At 39.8% G+C, this 19,714-nt stretch overlaps 1 protein-coding gene across 2 annotated transcripts in view; it reads left to right on the forward strand.

Annotated features, from left to right (window-relative positions):
• Positions 1-541: 541 nt before the first annotated feature.
• Positions 542-19,714, forward strand: part of cpt1a2b (carnitine palmitoyltransferase 1A2b) — a 40,108-nt gene continuing 20,935 nt past the window's right edge. Inside the window, exons 1-11 of one of the 2 annotated variants that reach the window (XM_056402436.1) lie at positions 542-711; positions 5,282-5,424; positions 6,028-6,167; positions 8,298-8,475; positions 8,752-8,853; positions 9,079-9,216; positions 9,933-10,010; positions 10,283-10,390; positions 11,884-11,971; positions 12,484-12,679; positions 17,507-17,695. In XM_056402436.1, the coding sequence (XP_056258411.1) occupies positions 5,284-5,424; positions 6,028-6,167; positions 8,298-8,475; positions 8,752-8,853; positions 9,079-9,216; positions 9,933-10,010; positions 10,283-10,390; positions 11,884-11,971; positions 12,484-12,679; positions 17,507-17,695 (1,358 nt within the window). In that variant the 5' untranslated portion in view covers positions 542-711; positions 5,282-5,283. Of the gene's footprint in view, positions 712-3,691; positions 3,879-5,281; positions 5,425-6,027; positions 6,168-8,297; positions 8,476-8,751; positions 8,854-9,078; positions 9,217-9,932; positions 10,011-10,282; positions 10,391-11,883; positions 11,972-12,483; positions 12,680-17,506; positions 17,696-19,714 lie in introns of those variants that run through there. The other variant, XM_056402437.1, reaches the window with a different exon arrangement.

Raw genomic sequence — 19,714 nt, forward strand, 5'->3', positions numbered from 1 at the left:
TAAAACAATAAAAATCCGGTTCTATTTGGTGAAGGCCGACCACTGGAACGAGGCCTACACTCTCCGGTTTGTTGATTTTTTTAAAAACCAAAATGTATACATCCTTCCGACGTGAGCAGGTCCCAGCGTGTGACGTCATTCACAGCTTCCTGCACGGAGAAAATGAAAGGAAAGAGCTCTCACTTTGACTCTGACACTGATCAAGCGTCAATTATAGACTGTTTTTTGTAGAATTAAAGTGCTATAGCAAAGCTCAATGAAAAAAACTATCCATTTAATCAAGTAAATTGTAATAGGCTTCATCTGCAATACAACATACCAATAAATAAATAAAGTAAGGGAAATTACTTACTACTACTACTTACGAATTATTTCACAAGGCACAAAATAGTTATAAAGCCTGATGGCCTTATCTCATCATACTGTATCTTATTGCCTTTAAGCTACGGCAAAGTTAACGCCTACATTTACACAGCCGTAATTCAACCCCCTGGGTTTTCAACTGAAGTTGCGAGTGAGTCCTCTTCTCACACACAGAACATCTTTGCTCGCTGGAAGTGGCAGTGATTCTTCTGTTGGTGGGTGGTGGGGACGCTTTCGCCGCTTTCACTCAGTGCACCTCTGTCTCAGGCCCAGGAAGCAGGGAGGGGTCCAAACAGGCGTTTCTGAATCAGCTTTGTCATCGAGAAAACTCCTCCAAAGACACTTCAGGTAAAAAATTCTAATTAATAATCTCTCGTCGAGCTGCTGGTTCAGGTTTTCCCCTCGTTTCGCTCGGCTTTCGTGCATCGCGCTGAGTGGGAGATGGTGCTGATCATGAATGGACCACAGTGTGTTGAATAAGAGTGATATTACAATAGGCTACAGAGCTGTGGGTGTTTGTGCTAATACACTGTACTTTAATAGAAGTAATATACGTGTTTGTGTTGAATATCGGCTTTGGGTTTGTTTTTTTTGGGGAGCTGGGGGTGTCTCTGTACACCCACACAGGCACGGTGTGGTGATGGGGAGCAGCATTGCTGTGATGCACAGTAACTCTTTTCTTTGACAAAACTGGTTAGTTCAGTCAAATTCAAATAAGTCCCAGCGAGTGCGACAAATCTGTTTTTGTTTATGTTACTTTTATTTATGTTACTGAAAGCTGCCCGAGGTGAAAAGCTGAACAACTGAAAACCAGTGTTAATACATTTACAGGTAAACACTATGTACTATGTAATGTCAGTCTGGTTTTCATAGCAACCTTCACATTCAAATATGAACATTTCTGGAGTATGGCAGATAAGCTAATTATGGCACAGCATTGACAGGATAGAAATGTAAAGTTAGCCAGATATTTGGTCTGTTTGGTCTATTTGTTGTTAGCTAACGTTCAGCCGTTGGTAAGAGAAAAGAAACAAACAAAAACTCTTTGCAGAGCCTACGTGTTAAACTGATGATGATTTAACCAGCTTGGTGTACTTTGTAAACAGTAGCCTGCAGACTTTAATTTACATTACACTCAAGCTTTAGTTATTGTGTGTATGTGTGTGTGTGTGTGTGTGTGTGTGTGTGTGTGTGTGTTAGTCCGTGCACGCGCACCTCTTCCCGCCGTCCTCGTGTCCGCGCGCTCAGACTGACTGAATGAGCTGTAGCTGCCTTTCTGCTCCAGCAGGTGAAACCTGTTTGTCAGCGTTGTCTGACGATTTAGAATCAAACACTAATTTGTAGCTTTACTAAAATGTACCACACAACTTAACTTTATATGCAAATTTACGGAGGTAGATCAGGGCCACGTGAACATTTTTGATTTTTTTTTAGCATTCTGAATTTAATCTCAGAGTTCTAACTTTAAATTTTAAACTTGACTTTAAACTTGACTTTAAACTCTGAATTTTTCACTTTTTTTTTTTTTTTGATTTCTGATTTTTATCTCAGAAATTGAGAAAAGAAAGTCAGGAAATCTTCACAGAATTAATGTTACAGCTTTAGAAGCAGTTTGTGCAACAGACTGAACATTTTTTTCATCCAGGTGGATAGGAAAGTCTGGTATTGTCTTGGGATCAGTGGTAAGTGTTGTTATACAACCTTCTGGGTTTTACAATATCTTGAGATATCTATTTTTAGTAAAAAACATGTGACCCCAGTTGAATGTTAGTTGTAATGGAGAGAGGCACAAAGTGGAACTATATTTGGAGGACAAGTGTCATGATACTGAGTGCTGCAGTGTTGCGAGCAGAAGCAGACAAAAAAAGCTCAAGGATATGGATATGTTGCAATTGAACAAGACTTTTCAAACCCTTGTTATTTGCAATTACCATGGACTGGCTAATCCTAGGTCCAGGTTAGAGTTTAGAAAATAGGCAAGCATCAAGACAAAGGTCTGGCTTTTGGATTAAGAACAGAATTAAGTAAAGTTTAGGGGAAGGAGAACAGTTTGCATGAATGCTAATCATTTGGAGGTCCTCCACAGTACACAAGAATAATGTGTGCATAGCTAAAGCATCAGCAACTGTGAGCTATGTAACAGGCTTACACTTTTCCTCCCACCTTCGTTCTCTCCATTTCATTCATGCACTCACACACAAACAGTGAAATAGCTGTGGGAAGTGAGAAATATGCAGCAATCAATCGCTTGGTTGGACAGAGAGAAGGAGAAGAGATGACAGAGGTCTGCACACACTCACAGACTGTGGCAAACGACCTCATAGGGATTATATGTTGACCTACTTTCTATACTTTCTTGTGTGACTGTTACTGTATAGTTGTCATGTCATCGTTCTGTGTGTGTGCGCCACAGGCCTCATTCATCTGCAACAGCTGTGCATTATTATGTGTTTTAACAGTGCGGGGCCTCAGAGCTCCTTTCCTGTTGTGTCACACACACTCACAGTGAAAAACCTGGGAAGCCTTTTGGACCTAACAGATATGTTTCAGAGTTGTCATTATCCATTTATCCTGTAAAAACTGAGCAACACAGCAATGACTAAAAGTTTCTGTTAGTTGTTGTCATCCATGTGTCTACACTCTGAAGAGGAAGTAAAGGAATTCAACGAACACACGAAGCTCGTAGGGGCACTCTCTGTCAGATTTCTGTTTGTTCAGGTCAGTGTAGCCACACACTGTCTGTCTGTCTGTCTGTCTGCTGCAAGCTCTATTGTAAATGTTCCCATGCAAAATTTACTAAACCCAGATAAGGACTTTAGAGATGCAAAACCATATGCTGCTGAAAATAACATGGATGTTGTGTGTGTGATATCATCTCATCTGTAGGCTTGTTAAGTGATGTCTTAAAGCTGGGAATTGGAAGTAAACTTGCTGGAAACCTTGTCATCTGAGTATAAAAGTCTGTGTCTGGAAAACACTTGCCAGTCAGCCCAAGTAACGCCCAAAGATAAAGATTAAGACAGAGGACAAAGTTACACTCACCCAAAAAAAAGTTATGTGCAACATTACCTCCTTCCTCTAAATGTTGAGTATCTTTTTTTATCTCATCCATCAGAAACTCTTCTCGGACGTTTCCTGAGTTTTTAGACCATACTGTTGTTGCTGTAGCTGCTCCATCACCATGGCTACGGTGGTTCCTTCTGACACCACGTTCTGCTGTCTATATGCACATTGTAAACATGTCAACCCAAGCACCCAACAGATAGCTGCATGTTGTGTCCTGGACTTTTAATGTGTACCTCCGGCCCACACAGTGCAACATGCTGGAGGTTCCTACACACATATTTCATCTAGGAACCTTCAGCATGTTGTACTGTGTTGCAAGGGGGACATGTAATAAAGAATGACACAGCTGTCTGTCGGCTGCTTAACTGAGCCTCCACATATGTTTACAATGTACATATAGATGTAACAGAACACCCTCCTCAGCTCTGGCAACCTGGCTGGTTGGGCGGGTAAGTCCACATGCACCAGGTTTCAAACTAATAGAGTGGTTTACCTGCTGCTGAGAGGCTTCATCAGCTTTGTGTCAACCCGTTTTGCAAAGGGCTGGAATGTAAAAGACGTTGGACGCATTTATATTTATAAGTCTTGCACTCCAGCTTTAACATTAACAATAGCTCTGTTGAATTCAAGTGTCCCAACAAGCCATGACAGCGTGACAATGAGCCAGCATAAACAATACCAGGAGCCTGAAACTGAAGCAGCTAAATGGAATTCAGCCATCATTCATTTTTATTTACACTCGTGCTTTTCCTCGCTCTTTAAGCACTGCTTTGGAAACATAGATGGTGAAAATAACAACTTGGAAGAAAATATTTATTGAGAACTGGGTTGTTGGGAGTGGCTTCACTTATGAAGCTCATAAAAACAGAGGCTAAACTGGATTACTTGTTTCCTCCTTCCTTGCATCCTCCTACAGCTGCTCAGCTGCAAGGATGATGCCAAAGCTTGTAGCTCACAAGTATTAAATAATTCATGTCCAACCGAGGCTGGTGGTTGCTCAGGCACGGCCCCAGAATACTCTGCAGTATATCAACCGCAGGCATCACCGTGTTTCCTGAGCTGAACTAAACACTTAGTATTTTTCTCTTCATAAACTAAATAAACCCTGCCACAAAGAACATTGACTTCCCATCAGTTTGACCATTACATCTGCACAGTGCATTCACTCTACTAATAAAAGAATCAGTCACTTTCACAGTAAAAGTGCAGGGAGTTGTCATGGCAACCTCGACCAACTACCAGTCAGCAATATAAGGATGTACTGGCAAAAATTGAACAATATACGAAATACTGGCTATTCTTAAAAATTAGTTCACAATTGTTATTGGCTGCATGGCTTATATTCACAGTTTTGTGGTGCCCCTGATAGTTCCCAGATACATGCTAAATATTTAATGATATATATACAAATTTTTTAATGACAAAAAATATGCAGCTTTGTTTTTCAACCTTTGGTTTTACATCTACTAACTAAACATACTGTTAAACAGAGGACTTAACTTACAACAGAAAAGTGTGTTTTTCCTCAGTGGCAGGACTTAATGAGACAACAACATTCCACTGACACATTAAATTACTCAAGTATTTTCACACAGTGCCTTCATACAAGAGAGACGGCAAACACACTGAGCTGCTTTCTGGCTTATGAAACTAGTTGTTATGGACAGTTACTGTCATGAAACCAATTAAAAACCAGTCATTCCAATGTTATTAAATCCTGTTTAATACCAGAAATTATCCCACAGTCACAGTGACGTAATGAATGTCTTCAAGTTGTACGGTTTAACTACTATAAAAAACATTCATCGAGTGATATTGGTGTTTACATTTTTGTTCACTTGTGTTTCCATAGTGATGGCAGAGGCCCACCAGGCCGTGGCGTTCCAGTTCACCATAACACCAGAGGGTATTGACCTGCAGCTGTCCTACCAGGCCCTGAACCAGATCTACCTGTCCGGAGTCCGATCATGGAAGAAACGAGTCAGCCGCATAAGGGTGAGCATGATGGGAAATCTCTACATGTGTGCACATGTGCAGGGATTTTCCTCATATTTGTGCTGAGGTCACTGAGTGTAGGCTTTTTCCACTTGTCTAAACCTTTGTGTGAGAGGTAAAGATGTGTAGGGATGTAATTTGTGTGTGAGGGATGAGTGATGAATGCACACGGCCTTATTACATGGTGTGAATTCCCATCTGTACATCTTAGGAAAGATGAGCCCTCTCCTGACATGTAGTGACATGCATGTTTTCCAGCTGGGGTGCCAAAGACACAGGTGTTTGTGCATGTGCAGTTGTGTGTTGTTGACGTAGTCGTCAAAAAACGAACTTCTAAAATTTCTTTATCAACCTGCCATTCCTACTGACGAGTAAATGTTGTAAGGCTGAACCCACAAAAATGTAGTTACTTTTCCTAGTCAAGATTAGAAAGTTGACAAAGTTAAACTCTTAATGAGAAACGTGAAGGGAGCATCAGTTTGTCAAATGTTCTCTCGCAACAGGAATCCAGTTGTTTCTCATATTAACTGTTGTTTTCTGCAGTTTTGACTGTTTTCACATGTTTTATCATAATGCCTGTTGTTTCTTCTTCTGTGGTAACAGAACAGGGTGATTAAGGGAGTATACCCAGCCAGCCCTTCCTCTTGGCTCTTTGTCGTCATAGCGATCCTGGCCACCATGTACATGCGCTCAGATCCCAGCATGGGGCTCATCGCCAAGATACAGCAACACCTGCCACTAAGGTACACAGACGCACACACACACATTTTTCATTATTGTTATCATAAGTTTAATGTAAATCTGCTGTGGCACAAATTGCATGCTCTAAATCGATCAAGGATAGTTGATAGTTTTTTGTTTTGGTTTTAAGATGGTCAAATTGGTGCATAATATAAACTCAAGCATTAAAAAAACTGTCCGATCATATTGATGTTGTCTAAATTAGCAATGCAAAGCAATTATTAGCTAACACAGTGTAATACTTGAAAATACAACCCGAACAATACAACTTCCAGGTGGATAATGGCTGATTATTGCATATGTATGCCAATAAGAACAGAGAGCAGTTACAAGTTGATTATTCTGCTGTAAAACATCCTGCTTACTACATATCTTATTCATAATAATAATTAAAAAAAATCTAAGGGATATACTGTACATCCCAGATATATATCGTTAACAGATTTTTAAAAACTTCTTTTTTAAAAGTCAAAAATCCAGTATCAGTCAGACTATACTTCCAGCTGTAAGTCACAGCTCCACAAGGAAGTCTTACCAGTAACAGTCACGAGGGAAAGCGTTGGAGTTTTGCTGGTCCAAACAAACAGATGTTAATAAATAAATCTGATGAGTCATTATGGAGCAGTGTGGGCGTGGTGCCTGCACTTCACCTTTCCTCTACTTCTCTCCCATTCTATACACTAACTGTTGCCTTAGGTACTTACAACATTGCTGAGTCACTGTCTAACCACATACACACACCTGCCATGTTCCACCCTGATAACACGAGGAACTACACTAGCCCTCAGTGGAGTGCAATAACTCCACCAAGAACAAACAATTCTTAGCCATAGACATCAACACCATTAATATTGATGGTCTGATTGTTTTACATCAAGATCCAAACTTTATTTCCTGAGAAAAAATTTCATGGAAAGTGATTAAAAAAAAAAAAAAAAAAATCCTGGGACTGCCCCTTGAAGCAGATCAGCACCACAATTCAATGAGTCAATGCCTCATCCCTCCCCCAAGTTTGCTGCAAATCAGTTCAGTTAATAGCAGCTCCATATAAAGGGCAGCCGGACAATAGAAACTCAGCAACTTCATCACTGCTGTTTCAAGTGTTGATGTCAGTGGTTAGTTTATTCATGTGAAAGAAAGACTGTGAGAATGCACCCGTAGGGAAAATGTTCCGGGGCAGCTGAAAGAGGTCGACCCCGGTGTAACCAAAACCTGTGGAGTGTTTGTGTCAGTTAGGAATAGAGGCTCTGTTGTGCAATTTGCCTCAGAGCCGAGGTGCTGTTTAATAGCAGAGTACTCACTCAGGCGAAAAAGAAAAGTTTTTGTCTTAAAGAGAAAGTTTCTTTCCTGATTTGTTCGAATCCTAACATGTCTTATGTAAAAAAAAAAAAAAAAGATTTATTAAAATTTGTTTTTGAAATTTTGTATTTTCATCCCTCTGTAAAGCACTTTGCCTTGTGTCTGAATGGTGCAATATAAATAATCTTGCCTTGCCTGAACATGCTTTTTACATACCAACATTTATATTCAGATATTGAAATCAACCCTGGGGCTTCTGTTTGGGGATATTTGGACTTTGACACCTCAGAGTGTCTAGCAGCACTTTATTATTATTATTATTATTTATTATTTCTTAACATCATTGTATTTGTGCCATTTTATCTCCATACCCCATATTATTATTCCCCATTTTCTAGATTCAGGTGTCTTTTCTTTTTACAAAGCCACTTCCTCAATAATCCAGCAGATGTTGCTGTTGTACTTTTGTTGTAAATTTTACTTCTGTTTCCTCACAGTGAAATGTGACATGAGAAATGTGGGATGGATTGAGACACTCATGCACTTTTTTCTTTTTTAAAGTTTTGCCAAACACATCCATTATTTAAGGTGGTTCACTTCCATCAATGACCATTTACAGATTACTGTCCCAGCATCTATCATTGTCTTAGGCTCATCCGTGTGTACAGTGTGCATTATCTACCCTCTGCTGGTTGTTATGGTGCATAAGTTTGGAGAGATGACAGTCTTGTATCTTTGTTTTTTAGGTTGGAAACACCTAACTTGAATTAATGGTTTTACAACACACTGTAGTATTAATGCTCTAATGCTACTTTCCTCTCGCCTCTGTCTAGTCTCCATGTCTCCCTCAGTGCCCAGGGTCAGACTATGGTGTCAGCGCTGGTCTTCAGCACTCTGCTGTGGCTCTCCCTCATCCTCGCGCTCAGGTTCTGCCTCAAGCTGCTGCTGTCCTATCACCAGTGGATGTTCGAACAACACGGCCGTGTTTCCAACACCACTAAAGTCTGGGTGGTAAGACGTACTCCTACTTGATATCACAGCTCCCTCCTGAGGCCACTCTGCAGAGGTCGTTTTAGGTCATGGACACAAAATTGCTACTTCCATATCATTTTTCTTCACTTCACAAAATTATAACAAAATGGCACCATTCAAGATCATTTTATTGATACTCACAATAAAGCAATAAAATATGTAGAGATTTGTTTCTACATACTACATGTGGTGTCTGTTATATTTAAATAGTTACTGAAAATTTCACAAATATCCATCTCTCTCTCTTTCCCACAGACTCTGCTAAGGTTATTATCAAGCAGGAAGCCTCTGCTCTACAGCTATCAGACCTCTCTCCCTCACCTGCCTGTTCCTGCCATCAAAGACACACTGAGCAGGGTGAGTGTACACACACAAACACACCTGCATCTTCTCTATGTATGAATCAATATTTTATGTATGTGCTGTCCATATATTCATTTAAATGAAGTGAATGAAATGAAATAACCCTAAACCAAAGAACCTGATTTTGACACTCTCTCTCTCTCTCTCTCTCTCTCTCTCTCTCTCTCTCTCTCTCTCTCTTTCTCTCTCTCTCTTTCTTTCTTTCTCTTTCTCTCTCAGTACCTGGAGTCTGTTCGCCCTCTGTTGACTGATCCCGAGTTTAAACGAATGACTGAACTGGGCAATCAGTTTGAGTCCAGCCTGGGAAACCGTCTCCAGCGCTACTTGAAACTGAAAGCTCTGTGGGCCACGAACTATGCAAGTTCACACACACACACACGCACGCACAAATAACTAACCATAAATAAACAGCTGAAAAGCCACCTTCCCAAAAGCCACACCATCTTTCAATCTTGGCTTTCTTCCTCACCTTATTGCCTATATTTGTGCACAGTTAAGCATATTAAAATATATCACTTCCTTTCCTTCCTGAGGGTCTGCCAATGTAATAATAATTAAAAGTCTCATGTGAGATTTCCATGTCTTTTTTTGATTATAAAGCAGAGCTAAGTTCTATATTTATATCGTGAAAGTCCACAGAGAAATGCACACAGCCTGTATTCAGAAACCGAGTCATGAAATGAGCCCTCAGGACTATTACTATGTGATTTCACAACAAAGCAGTCATCTCTCTCAGCCATGCTCCAACCCCGCCCACCTGGACCCACCGTTGCTGTTACTAGAGCTCCAGACACAAGCCTGTGAGAGGAGTTGCAAAACAACACTGAGATGTTTTTTTTTCCTATGACAACAACTATCAAATACACTTAAAATAAAACAATGGAAAAGTTTAAAATATGGTACCTTTTAAAGAAATGACAGATTTTCTGCTTCATTGCTGACAGGTATTCAAGCTTGGAAAGCCTTGATATTTTCTATTTTAAACACAGAATATATAGTATCTCTTTGCTGTGTTTTTTTCTTTTTGTTTTGAATGAATAAAGAACAAATTTTAATGTCCCGTTATGTTCCAGGTGAGCGACTGGTGGGAGGAATACATCTACTTGAGAAGCCGAAGTCCTATCATGGTCAACAGTAACTACTATGGCATGGTAACCAGCTTTGGAGATAAAGTTGAACCAAATTGGAAGGAAGCATATCTCCTTCTTATTCATCAGCTCTGTTTGTGTCTTTATTTTCTATCCTCCTTCCATTCCTTAACTTCCTGGTCTTACTTAATTGGTCCTTACAATCCCATTTTAAACCTCTGCCCTCTTATTGACTTATCATACAGTCATATAAGAGAATTATGTAACAGTTTACTCTTCATCTGTTTGTTTTCATAATCATAAATCTTGTGATTGTAATTTTGTTGCCTGTGCAGGACTTTCTGTATGTGACCCCGACCCCGGTGCAGGCTGCCAGAGCAGGCAACACTATAACTGCCCTGCTGCTCTACCGCCGCAAGGTAAACCGGGAGGAACTCAAACCGGTAAGACTTTACACATTCCGGCACAGTTGATGTATCAGTGGGTTGAATTGTTTGTATGTGTGTGTTTAGTGGAAAGGATACCATGTCTTCAAGACAGTGTAGCTTTGATATTTACATAATCAAATTAAATAACACTTTTAGTTGATGTAAGGGTGGAAACTGTAGTTGGCAAGCATGCTAGTGAGGTAGTGATATCAGTTCTGACATCAGTTCTGACAGATAGGAGGGAAAGTTTTCAGGAATTTCCTGAGAATTAGAAGTGAGCGAGTGGTTAGAGGATACAAACACACATCACATTGACATTCAGTATTCAGACCCTTTACTCAGCACTTAGTTGAAACACCTTTGGCGATGATTACAGCCTGGAATCTTCTTTGGTTTGCCTTGGATTTGGGGATTTTCTGATGCTCTCAAGCTCTGTCAGGTTGTATGGGGAACAGCAGTCGACAGACATTCACTTAAGTCTCTCCAGAGTTGTTTAACTGGGTTAAAGTCAGAACTCTGGCTAGGTCACTTCAGGACATTCACTGAGTTGTCAATAAGTCATGCCTGTGTTTTCTTGGCTGTGAGATGAGAATCATTGTCCAGTTGGACGGTGAACCTTCATCCCAGTTTGAGTCCCTGTGCACTGTGAGCCAGGTTTTCATCAAGGATATATCTGTACTTTCACTCAGTCCTGACCAGTCTCCCTGTCCCTGACCCTGAAAAACACCCCCACAATATGATGCTGCCTCCACAGTGCTTCACCATTGGGATGGTGTTGGGCAGGTGATGAGCAGTACCTGGTTTCTCCCAGGCATGATGTTTAGAACCAAGTCTCCGATCTCGTTTGCATCAGACCAGGGAATCCCGTTTCTCACAGTCTGAGAGTCCTTTAGGTGCTTTTTTTTTTGTGTGCTGTAGTGATGGTTCTCCTTCAGGATCTCTGGAGCTCAGCCAGAGTGACTATTGGGTTCTCGGTCACCTCTCTTACCAAGGCCCTGATCAGTCAGTTTGCTTTGGCATCCAGCTCTAGGAACAGTCCTGGTAGCTTAAAACTTCTTTCATTGAAGAATGGTGGATGCCACTGTGCTCTTGGGAAACCTTCAATGCAGCAGTTTTTCTTTTGTAGCCTTCCATCAGATCTTTGCCTTAACACAATCCTGTCTCTGAGCTCTGCAGGCACTTCCTTCCTCCTCATGGCTTGGTTCTTGATCTGAAAAGTATCTGTCTAAGAAGTGTCTGAATACTTAGTAGAACACTTAATATGATACTTACTAATATTATTTCAGTTTTTCCGTTTTTAATAAATTTGCAAATAATTCAAAAATTCTATTTCGCTTTTGTCATTATTATATTTGGTGTAGATTGATGAGGGAAAAGGGAAGTGATTGATTTTTATAGCCACTACATATGCGCATTTATAACTATCTTCCCTTCTAGTTAGCAAAACTCAGAGTGTTATAACCAATAAATATTAATAATCAATGTATGTGTGTGTCTCTGTGTGTCAGAGTCGTGTTCCAGGTACTGTCATCCCTCTGTGTGCTGCTCAGTGTGAGAGGATGTTCAACACAACACGCACTCCAGGAGCTGAGACTGGTAACACAAACACACTCACACACTGTGTTGCTGCAGATGTGTACTATAGCTTATTGTTTATTAGATAGAATTCTGTCAGCTGATGCTTGTACGCTGAGCTAATCCTCCAGGAAACAATGAGTAATAAGAGTGCTAAGAGGTACTAATAAATTGCAAAAGCATGAGTATATAAACACAACGGTGCTTTGAAGGTGGACTGGTGAGTTGATTGGTTTTCATGTTCACTGTTATGACATTTAACACCCCCAACAACCTCTGTAGTGTCATTTGGCCACTTGTTAGCAACAGCCCCTAAAGAAATCACGACTGGTGTATTGGAGCGTTTTATGTTGTAGAATAAAATGTGAAAATGTGTTTGGGATGAGGGAACTTGAGGTGCTAAAATGCTAATTAATTTCTGGGTTTTTGGACTCATTCCTGCAGCACTCTATGTTCTGTCTTATATAAAAAGATAATAAACTGTAAACTAGTAGGACTACCAAAACTAGGAATAACCTCCCTCTCCTCCACAGACGTGCTACAGCACTGGCAGGACAGTGAGTTTGTGGCGGTGTACCACAAGGGGCGCTTTTTCCGCCTGTGGGTGTACCGGGCAGGCCGACTGCTGTCTCCCAGGGAGATCGAGTACCAGGTCCAGAGGATTTTGGATGACTCCTCACCCCCGCAACCCGGAGAGGAAAAACTGGGGGCTCTCACTGCTGGAGACAGGTAGGAACAGTGGGGTGGGTGTGCGCTCCAGTGTGGTGTACTGTACAGTATATTGTGATTGTGGCTCTTACCTATAGAACTTTGTTTGTAATTTTGATTCAATGTTAATGGCTGAATGCAAAGGAATCATCCCACTATCAGATGTCACAACTAAACATATGGACCTGCTGACTTCTCTACTGAAATCGCTTTTTAAATTTTTATTTTTATTTTTACTTTAAGAACAAGTGTATAATAAAGACAAACAAGAAACCACTACACACAGGCCCCAAGGGAGCCTAAAAGTACAAGTCAGATGTCACAAACGCCATCTCATTCAAATAAACAGGAAACAGGAAACACTGTCACTGAGCCACTTCTTAAAACAGAATTTGCATCGCAAAATAACCCTTTATATATAACCTTAAAGCCTGCTGCGTGACATAAGGCAGTTTTTAGGGAGCTTTCAGAACAACACAAAACAGGAAGTACACAGTCTGGATCGATTTGTTTGCCAATAATTAAAGGTTCCATATTATATAAAGGTAGATTTCCATGTCTTTTTTTGAATATAAAGCAGGTCTAGGTTCTATATTAATACTGTGAAAGTATCAAAGCCTCAGTCCACAGAGAAATGCACACAGCCTGTATTCAGAAACTGAGCCTTAAAAGGTTTGTGATGTCACAACAAAGCGATCACTGCTCTCAGCCATGCCCCAAGTCCTTCCCACTTGAACCCACCATCCAAGCCTTTAAGGATTTACCTTCTCTGACTGTTTTCCTGAAATCTGGTGTGTTTTTATTGGATCACTATGGAAACAGTCTCAGAGGCTGAGAGCCTTCTCTCTTCTGATTGACTCACCGACCTGTTGTTACAAAAGCTCCAGAGAGAAACCTGAGAGTAAAGAGTATGTAAAACTAGATTGAGATGGTTATTGGTTCTTAAAACCACAAATATATCTTCAAATAAAACACAGGAGAAAAGGAAAATATGGGACCTATTTAAAGCAAAAACACGTGGTCCTGATCCTGAAGTATAGACACAAGCTGCAGTGCGTGGGAGGCACCAGAGCACACAGACTACACCAGGCTAATGCTTTTAGGGTCTGTTTACACTTTATTGCACACAGATCAATGGTTACATACAAGCACTGATCTCTACATGTGTATCAGTTACATTAAACAAATATATTAAGTTGGTCAATCAACGGCATATGTTTGTACTGATTATTTTTGGCAACATACTCACAATAATTGCACGAAGGGCTTTGGAAAATCTTTTTATTGGCATCATCAGTGCAACATAACTCGACATAATCTGTAGGGGATGTCTGTGGGAACAGAAACTTGTCCTTGTTTAAGTTTGAGCCAGAACCTTGAGTATACCAGAAGTTGGTATCCTGTTGTGGCTCTTTGTGTTTTGTAACTGTGTTTGTCGGTGTGTTTTCTTTTGTTTTTGCTTTTGCTCCACTTTTACATTAAGGCATTCATTAATGCCCACTATCACTGTTGATAAGATCACATCATTATATTACAGTGCATTACACTAATGGAGCCTTATCGCATTGATTACACTGAAAATGCAGCTTTTCAGTTTTGTGAGGACTTACACGTCTTCATCTCCTCGTTTGCTGTTTTGTGGTTTTGTGACCGACATATACCTTTTTAGAATAACTTTCAAGTTGAATGTAAAAGTGCAAAAATATCAGCCAAATTTTAAAAAGGCCAGTTGTTGTGTTGAAATGTTTATCAGATTTTGACAGCGGTCTCACAACACTCTTAATGAATGTAGGAAGAGGACTTGAAGGTCACTTCTGTTGTTTTGGATTTTTAGGCCTAAATCCTATTTGTGTTGCATCACTGCCATTTTACAAATCATACTCAAACACTGTAGACTGTTTTCCTTCCAGGAAACTATTGATTTCTGTGTGTTTCGTTTGGAGAAATTTTGAATTTACTTTACAATGGGTTTCTGAATTTTTACTACATTTCCTAAATATCAGTCAAAGACTCTGAGAATCATTCATTAGATGTATTATTTTATTACATGATATGGGCAATTTAAAATTAGTGTGAATACAAATCTTAAATGTTGCATGAGATGTTTTTCCACTTGGCTGAGATGGAAAAACAGGAGTGTTTATTGATAGTAGATTTACTAGATTACTTGCAGAGTGATGTAAACTAAGGGCATGTGTCCATATAAGGTTTCCCTTTCTAGCTGCCAGGGCCCTGAGGAGCGCCTTGACCAAGAAACCTGTGGGCAGTGGGTGTGAAGCCCCCAACCAATAACATAGTAATGATATTGTAATAATATAACAGTGCGCAGGTTGTGAGGGGAGGACTATAAAAGCGTAGCTACCAGGTTACACTGCTGTCTCCGTCTGTTACATCCTGTAGATGTTTAGGAACAAGAGAAGCAGCTGTTAGATGATGGTATCATGTGACTACTGTGTGTGTTGTTTAGCACCAACAAAAACGGTACAACCATAATACAAATTAATTGCTTGGCAAAGAACAAAGTGAAAGGGCAGCGGGTGGCGCCAAAACATAAAACAAACATAACAAACTCTGCTTCCTTACCTGACTCATCCCTATCTGCTATACCAGAACACAATGAAAATAAAACCCTATCTCCCGTCTTACCTGTCAAACCAAAAAATACCATCTAGCAGCCACCCATAACCTAGTTTTGCTAGACTACTAATAAACAGGAAAGACCACACGATAAGTTAAACTAACAATGAACAGTATTCACAATTGATGTCCTTAAAACTGTTAGTCTGGTTTTTTGTTTTTCAGAACCAGACTTTCAACTTTCAGGCTTCAGGTTTTCAGCAGTCCCTTCAGTTCAACAAGAAGGAAGAAGAAGGAACCTCTGGTCACAGCTGAGCAGATAACATAACAGTGCTCTCTGTGACAGGGATATTAACGATATTAACTGAGGTTTCCCTACAGTGTAAAGTTAGTTAGTTATAGTTAAAGTGCCTATAATTTTGTATGTGTACCTCCTAGGTTTAAAAATATGAAGTCAAATCTTAATTACAGTATATGTTAAAATATTAGGCTTTAAATATACATTAGGCATTTACATTAGTCCTTATTGTGCTGCTTTGTTTTGAGTAAAGATTTATGGGATTGCAACCAGATGACAGCCCAGTGTTTTTAAGAGGAAAGAATATTTTTTTAAGTTGTTTGTCACACTTGATGTCGATGGTGCTGTGGGAAAACAGTGACGGGGGCAAACAGCAGACTTAAAAAGAGAAATAGAAAGGTGAACTCATGAGCATGAGGTTTCTGTTAGGTGTGACACTCTCATAACAAAAGCCCAGGAGAATGTTTGTATTGAATTTTATTTTTTCACTGAGGCTGATTCTCTAACTTTGTTAGACTTGAAGAAATAACTTTTATTACGCTGTTCTCCTGGTTCTGCTGCATCAGTTTTGATCCTTTTTTGGTTTAAACTGTTCATCGTGAATCGAAGCGCAATAGTGTCACAACAAATTCAATACATGTATTGTATTATAAGAACAATCATTATTTGCTGCCATAATAATTAAACACCCATAGTAATGGTCAGCATAACTGCCAGACTTCTTCTAGATATTTTTACACTTACAGAAAGAAGACTCTAACAACTCTACCTCTAGCAGTAGGTATAATGTTCATCATGTTTGCCACTTTAGCTTAGCATGTTAGCATGCTAACAGTTGGTAATTAGTTCTAAGCACAAAGTAGTGCTGAGGCTGATGGGAATTTTAGTGGTCGTAAGTATTTGACAAATTGAAAATTTGAACCTACAACAGTGTCAGATGAAAGGTTTAAGGATCACCAAAGTTATGAACATCAATGTGTGTAGCAATTGCATGGCAATTCATCCAACAGTTGTTAAAACATGTCACCAAAACCCCAAAATTTCTACCTTATGGTAAAAAAGCATGGGATCATCATCATCGTTGTTGTCTTCTTCTCTGGACCATGAATGTCTGTACAAACTTTCATGAGAATCCATCCAGTAGTTGTTGAGATATTTCAGTCTGAAGTCAGATGAGGGACAGGAGTCCATTTGAATTATTTATTAATGCAATGTAATTTAGAAACTTGAATTTGTGAACATTAAAGTTCCATTAGGAGTGAAGATGATTGTAATCATACTCTTAATGACTTTCTGTTTATGAGCAGTGAGGTTCAGTTTCCCTGATGCAGTGTGAGTACTTAATTGCTGTCTGGCTTTAATGAAGACTTCACATCGTTCTGCTTTTGGTTGTGTGATTTTTGTAAAAATGATTTATATTTAGTGAGGTTTATTTTTGTTGCACTCTCCCTCTTGGTATGAGTGTTTTTTGAGATTTGAGCCCTCTATTTGGCTGCATTGTTATACAGCTCACCTGTGCTCTGTTGTCACTCTGACAGTTTAGATACTCAGGAAGGGAAGCTGGCCATAAATATAGACAAACAACAAACAATGCAGCCCATGAGGATCCATTTATCCAAACTGGGTTTCAGCGCGTCGATTCATATTTCATATTGAGCCAAAGTGGTAACATTACTTATGAAAATATGACAAAGAGAGGATGCAGTGTTGTAACCAATTCCAAGTACATCTTGGATGTTCTCAGAGTTCAATGTGTCATTTTGATGAGACATCTGCAGCTTCCTCCTTCATGAACTCTGTGTTCTTGAGAGTCTTCCAGCTATTTTGCGTGATTTTATACATTTTTAAATCATCATTTGTGATCGATTACACATCTGTGTTCTTATATGTTGGCAATGTATATGGATGGATGATAATGATGACAATCATGAGTCAAGTGTCTCACCATTTATATGTTTCACCCCCATTCTTAGGATTCCTTGGTCTCGAATGAGGAAGCAGTACTTCAGCTCCGGCGTCAACAAGCGATCGCTGGATGCTATCGAGAGGGCAGCCTTCTTTGTGACCTTGGATGATGAAGAGCAAGGCATGAGGGGAGAGGACCCAGCAGGAAACCTGGACCGGTACGCCAAGTCCCTGCTCCATGGGAAATGTTATGACAGGTGAGGAGGAGAGAAAGTGAGAGGCCTTAAGATAATTAATTAAAAACGATAATGAAACACCATCCAGCACTGAGTATAGTACATCACTTGAAGCAAATGTTATAAATTAGATTAATATTTAGACTAAGCAGACAGATTCAATTCATTTCAGTTTTATTTGTATAGTGCTAAGTTGTAACAAACTTTACAGGGTAAAGTCAAGACTTTGCAGTGTTATGGAGAAAAACCAAACAGTTTCCACAATGAGCAGCAGTGGGGAGGAAAAACTCCCTTTTTAGGAAGAAAGCTCCAACAGAACCAGGCTCAGGGTGGACGGCCGTCTGCCTCGATGGGTTGGGTTAAGAGGAGAAAGTAATTGTTAAAGTAATCATGGCGAGATTCCTTCCAATTGCCATTGCAGTAAGATCAGATAAAGTGATGAAGATAAAGGTTTTTCTTTCATTTTGATTTTCTGTATGCTGGGTGGCCTACATGAATCGCACCCTGTGATTGGGACCAGTATGTCTGCATATCCCCTGATTTGTCTGTCTGACTTTCATCCTGATACAATTCTAGCTGCTGTTTGATTCATATCAGAACAGTTGGTTCTTCACATTGTTGTTCTAGTGTAAATAACACGGCGGCGAGATGCTCTGTTCTTGTACATTTTGTGTGTAAAACATAGACAAACAAACTAGTGTGCAGTAGAGAACAGCAAAATTAAAACTGCACTCAGCTCTGGTTAAAATAAAGCCGACAGGTGGGAATATGTCATCAACAGGGTTGAATATCAGTTCTCAATACTGTAGCACCAAATATCAAAAAGTGTCAAGATCTAAAAGTTGGCACCAGGTCTTTGGTCTGATTATTAAAGGAATAGTTTGCCATTTTGTAATATAATATTATTTTAATATTTGCTTATTTTCTTTCCTGCCAAGAAACCATGAATGTAAATACATACATAAAAACCAAGGTCACAAGAAACCTGAGTGTCTTGATGACCAGCTATCTCTCTCTGACCTTGTTGCATCCGTCTCCCAGTTTTGCTGCTTCTCACAATACAACATCAGAAAAGTCAGGCTTTACATGACTCAGCTCTTGGTCCAGGTCATGGTTCTCTCTCGCCTCAACTACTGCAGTGCTCTTCTGGCGGTCCTCCCTTCATGAACAGTGAGATCCTTACAGATGGTCAAGAATGCAGCAGCCTGTATGGTCTTTGATTAGCCCAAAAGGGACTTCTTTGCAAGATCTCCTCGCACTTATTGAATAGATGTTGTACTTACACCAAGGTCTCCTCCTCCACTAAAGCTTTAAAGTTGATGGAAGACAGATTTTATTGTTTTTAATTTTCAGTTTCCTCCTTTTTCCAGTAAGCCCACAGGAAAGTTGCTGGCCTGTGATTTTTTGCCAATCTGCCCTCACTGGCCCAAAAACCATTTTATACACAATCGCTGGAAAAGGAGCAGCTGCAAAACACTGAACGCATTTATTTTTCTGTTCTCAACTAACTCTGAAGAGGAAAGAAAGACAGCATATTTCTTAGAATTACATTTTTTCTTCAATCCACAGATTCATTGCTCCTGCTTTGCACAGTCAACAGTTGTGCAACGTATCTGGAATGTGTGAGAATCTTAGCTCGCACTCCACTATATTTGCATGATTACAGTGTGTACTCCATTCAAACAGTGTTTCTTTTTCTATCTGGATCATTATCTATCTCTCTTTGTCCTAAACTTCCTCATCTCCAGCTGGCCTCATTCTATCATCCTCTGTACTTCTTTCCCTCCATTAACTCCAATGAAGCTTGGCACATCTTGAACTCTTGGCAGCAGCAACAGCAATCTGTCAAGTTCAGGACAACAACCTCATATTCTTCATTTTCTTGCTTGCAATCTGGCTTGAATGTTTCAGTTGTTGCGGCATGAAGGCCAAATTAACTCAAATGCTTTCATCAGTTTCTTTTTTTAATGTACAAAAAATGACCAGTGTGTGTATCAAGATAAAGACTATAAGATGTTTCATAAAGACCGATAAATTTTC

Source organism: Seriola aureovittata, chromosome 17 (genome assembly GCF_021018895.1).
Source record: "Seriola aureovittata isolate HTS-2021-v1 ecotype China chromosome 17, ASM2101889v1, whole genome shotgun sequence".
In the NCBI taxonomy this organism is placed as follows: Eukaryota; Metazoa; Chordata; class Actinopteri; order Carangiformes; family Carangidae; genus Seriola; species Seriola aureovittata.